The 1630-nt window shown below is 45.5% G+C and overlaps 1 protein-coding gene across 1 annotated transcript in view; it reads left to right on the top strand.

The window, feature by feature from the left end:
• Positions 1-451: 451 nt before the first annotated feature.
• flvcr1 (FLVCR choline and heme transporter 1) overlaps positions 452-1630 on the top strand; it is an 11651-nt gene continuing 10472 nt past the window's right edge. Inside the window, exon 1 of the mRNA XM_016235652.1 lies at positions 452-1385. Coding sequence (XP_016091138.1) covers positions 716-1385 — 670 coding nt within the window. The 5' untranslated portion in view covers positions 452-715. The remainder of the gene's footprint in view (positions 1386-1630) is intronic.

Raw genomic sequence — 1630 nt, 5'->3', positions numbered from 1 at the left:
AATGTGATCAAACAGTTTAAAATAGCTGGGCTAAGATATATAACATTTTTTATGACTGCAGAAATATTCAGTATACACATTATCCACCGGACACAATTGTGACCGACCATAAAACACATCTTTCCCACACACTTTTCCTAAAAAAAAACATTGATAATTTCAAAGGGTTACTAATAGTAATGACATATCATTTGGTTATTTTCATGTCTGGGAAAAATTGGGATTAAACGGGCTAAGATAGGCTACCGCTTCATATGTAGCCTATAACGTTATGGGAAATAAATTGTTTTGCGTAAAAAGCTCGCATTTTTCATAGTCTACTTTAGCAGTGTAGATGTGCTGTAGAAGCTCTGTAGGGAGATGGGCTACTGTCTGTAGGGCTCGCTCGCCTATTTGCCCCGCCCCATCTGCAGTCTCATTGGTCCTCGCCGAGCATATAAACCCACTTACTGTATTGATCAGGTTAAGCAACTCCGAGGAGGATGTGCGCATCATGCCATCAAGTCGGTGGTAGTGATCGGGAACGTGGCCCCAATTCAGTCCGTTAAATTGTCATTACAGCGTTATTATCAAGTGGAGCATCTGAAAACGTCATCATTATCTCTTTATCTCATACGCTTACCGCTTCAGGAAGAGAATTAGGCTACACATCTAGTCCAACCTGATATAAACTAGAATCGTTTATGTCTTAAGTGAAGGGGTTCATTTTGCCGAAATGGTGGCAGGTGAGTTTCTACTGGAGCAGCATATTCTGCCCGACAGCACACCTGACGGCGGTGTCACTGAAGGAAATACAGACGAGGACAGCGGCTACAAGGAGCTTTCCAATGGACCGGTCCATATAACGCTGGATCCGAGGGCGCTGGAACGGGAGCTTCCACCTCCGGACGAAAAAGAGGCGATGCTGCCCGGCGAACGGAATAACGAAGCCCTGGAGACGAGACTCTACTGGAGGCGGTTTGCCGTTCTCGCGGTGTTCAGCCTCTATTCGCTCGTCAACGCCTTTCAGTGGATCCAGTACAGCATCATTACCAACATCTTCATGGACTATTATAATGTATCAAGCATCGCGATTGACTGGCTCTCCGTGGTCTATATGGTCGCGTATGTGCCTTTAATCTTCCCCGCGACGTGGCTGTTGGATAAGAAGGGGCTGAGGATGACGGCGTTGTTAGGGGCCGGACTGAATGCCCTGGGCGCGTGGGTAAAGTGCGCCAGCGTGGGGCCAGGCCTGTTCTGGGTCACCATGACCGCCCAGATCTTATGCTCTGTGGCACAGGTGTTCATCCTCGGCCTCCCCTCCAGAATCGCGTCGGTTTGGTTCGGCCCGAGAGAAGTTTCCACTGCCTGTGCCACAGCGGTGTTGGGCAACCAGGTGTGGCTTGTAAATTATATGTCATTAACGATTAATTTGGTTAAATATTACTCGACATTTGACATATTACCAATGCCACTTGCTTCTAAAAAAAATACAATGATTTCATAAAAAAGATCATGGTATCCACTAAAATAAAAGCTGGAAAATCCAGCTGGATTCAAACTGGACTTTTGCTCTAAACAGGTCTTTTAATTATTTCAATAGAGCGACAAAATACAGGTGCATCTCAATAAATTAGAATGTCGTGGAAAA

This window comes from Sinocyclocheilus grahami, unplaced genomic scaffold (assembly GCF_001515645.1).
Source record: "Sinocyclocheilus grahami isolate Dianchi unplaced genomic scaffold, SAMN03320097.WGS_v1.1 scaffold473.1, whole genome shotgun sequence".
NCBI lineage: Eukaryota > Metazoa > Chordata > Actinopteri > Cypriniformes > Cyprinidae > Sinocyclocheilus > Sinocyclocheilus grahami.
Note: the sequence above shows the minus strand (reverse complement) of the source record. Positions and strands in the feature narration are given on the sequence as shown.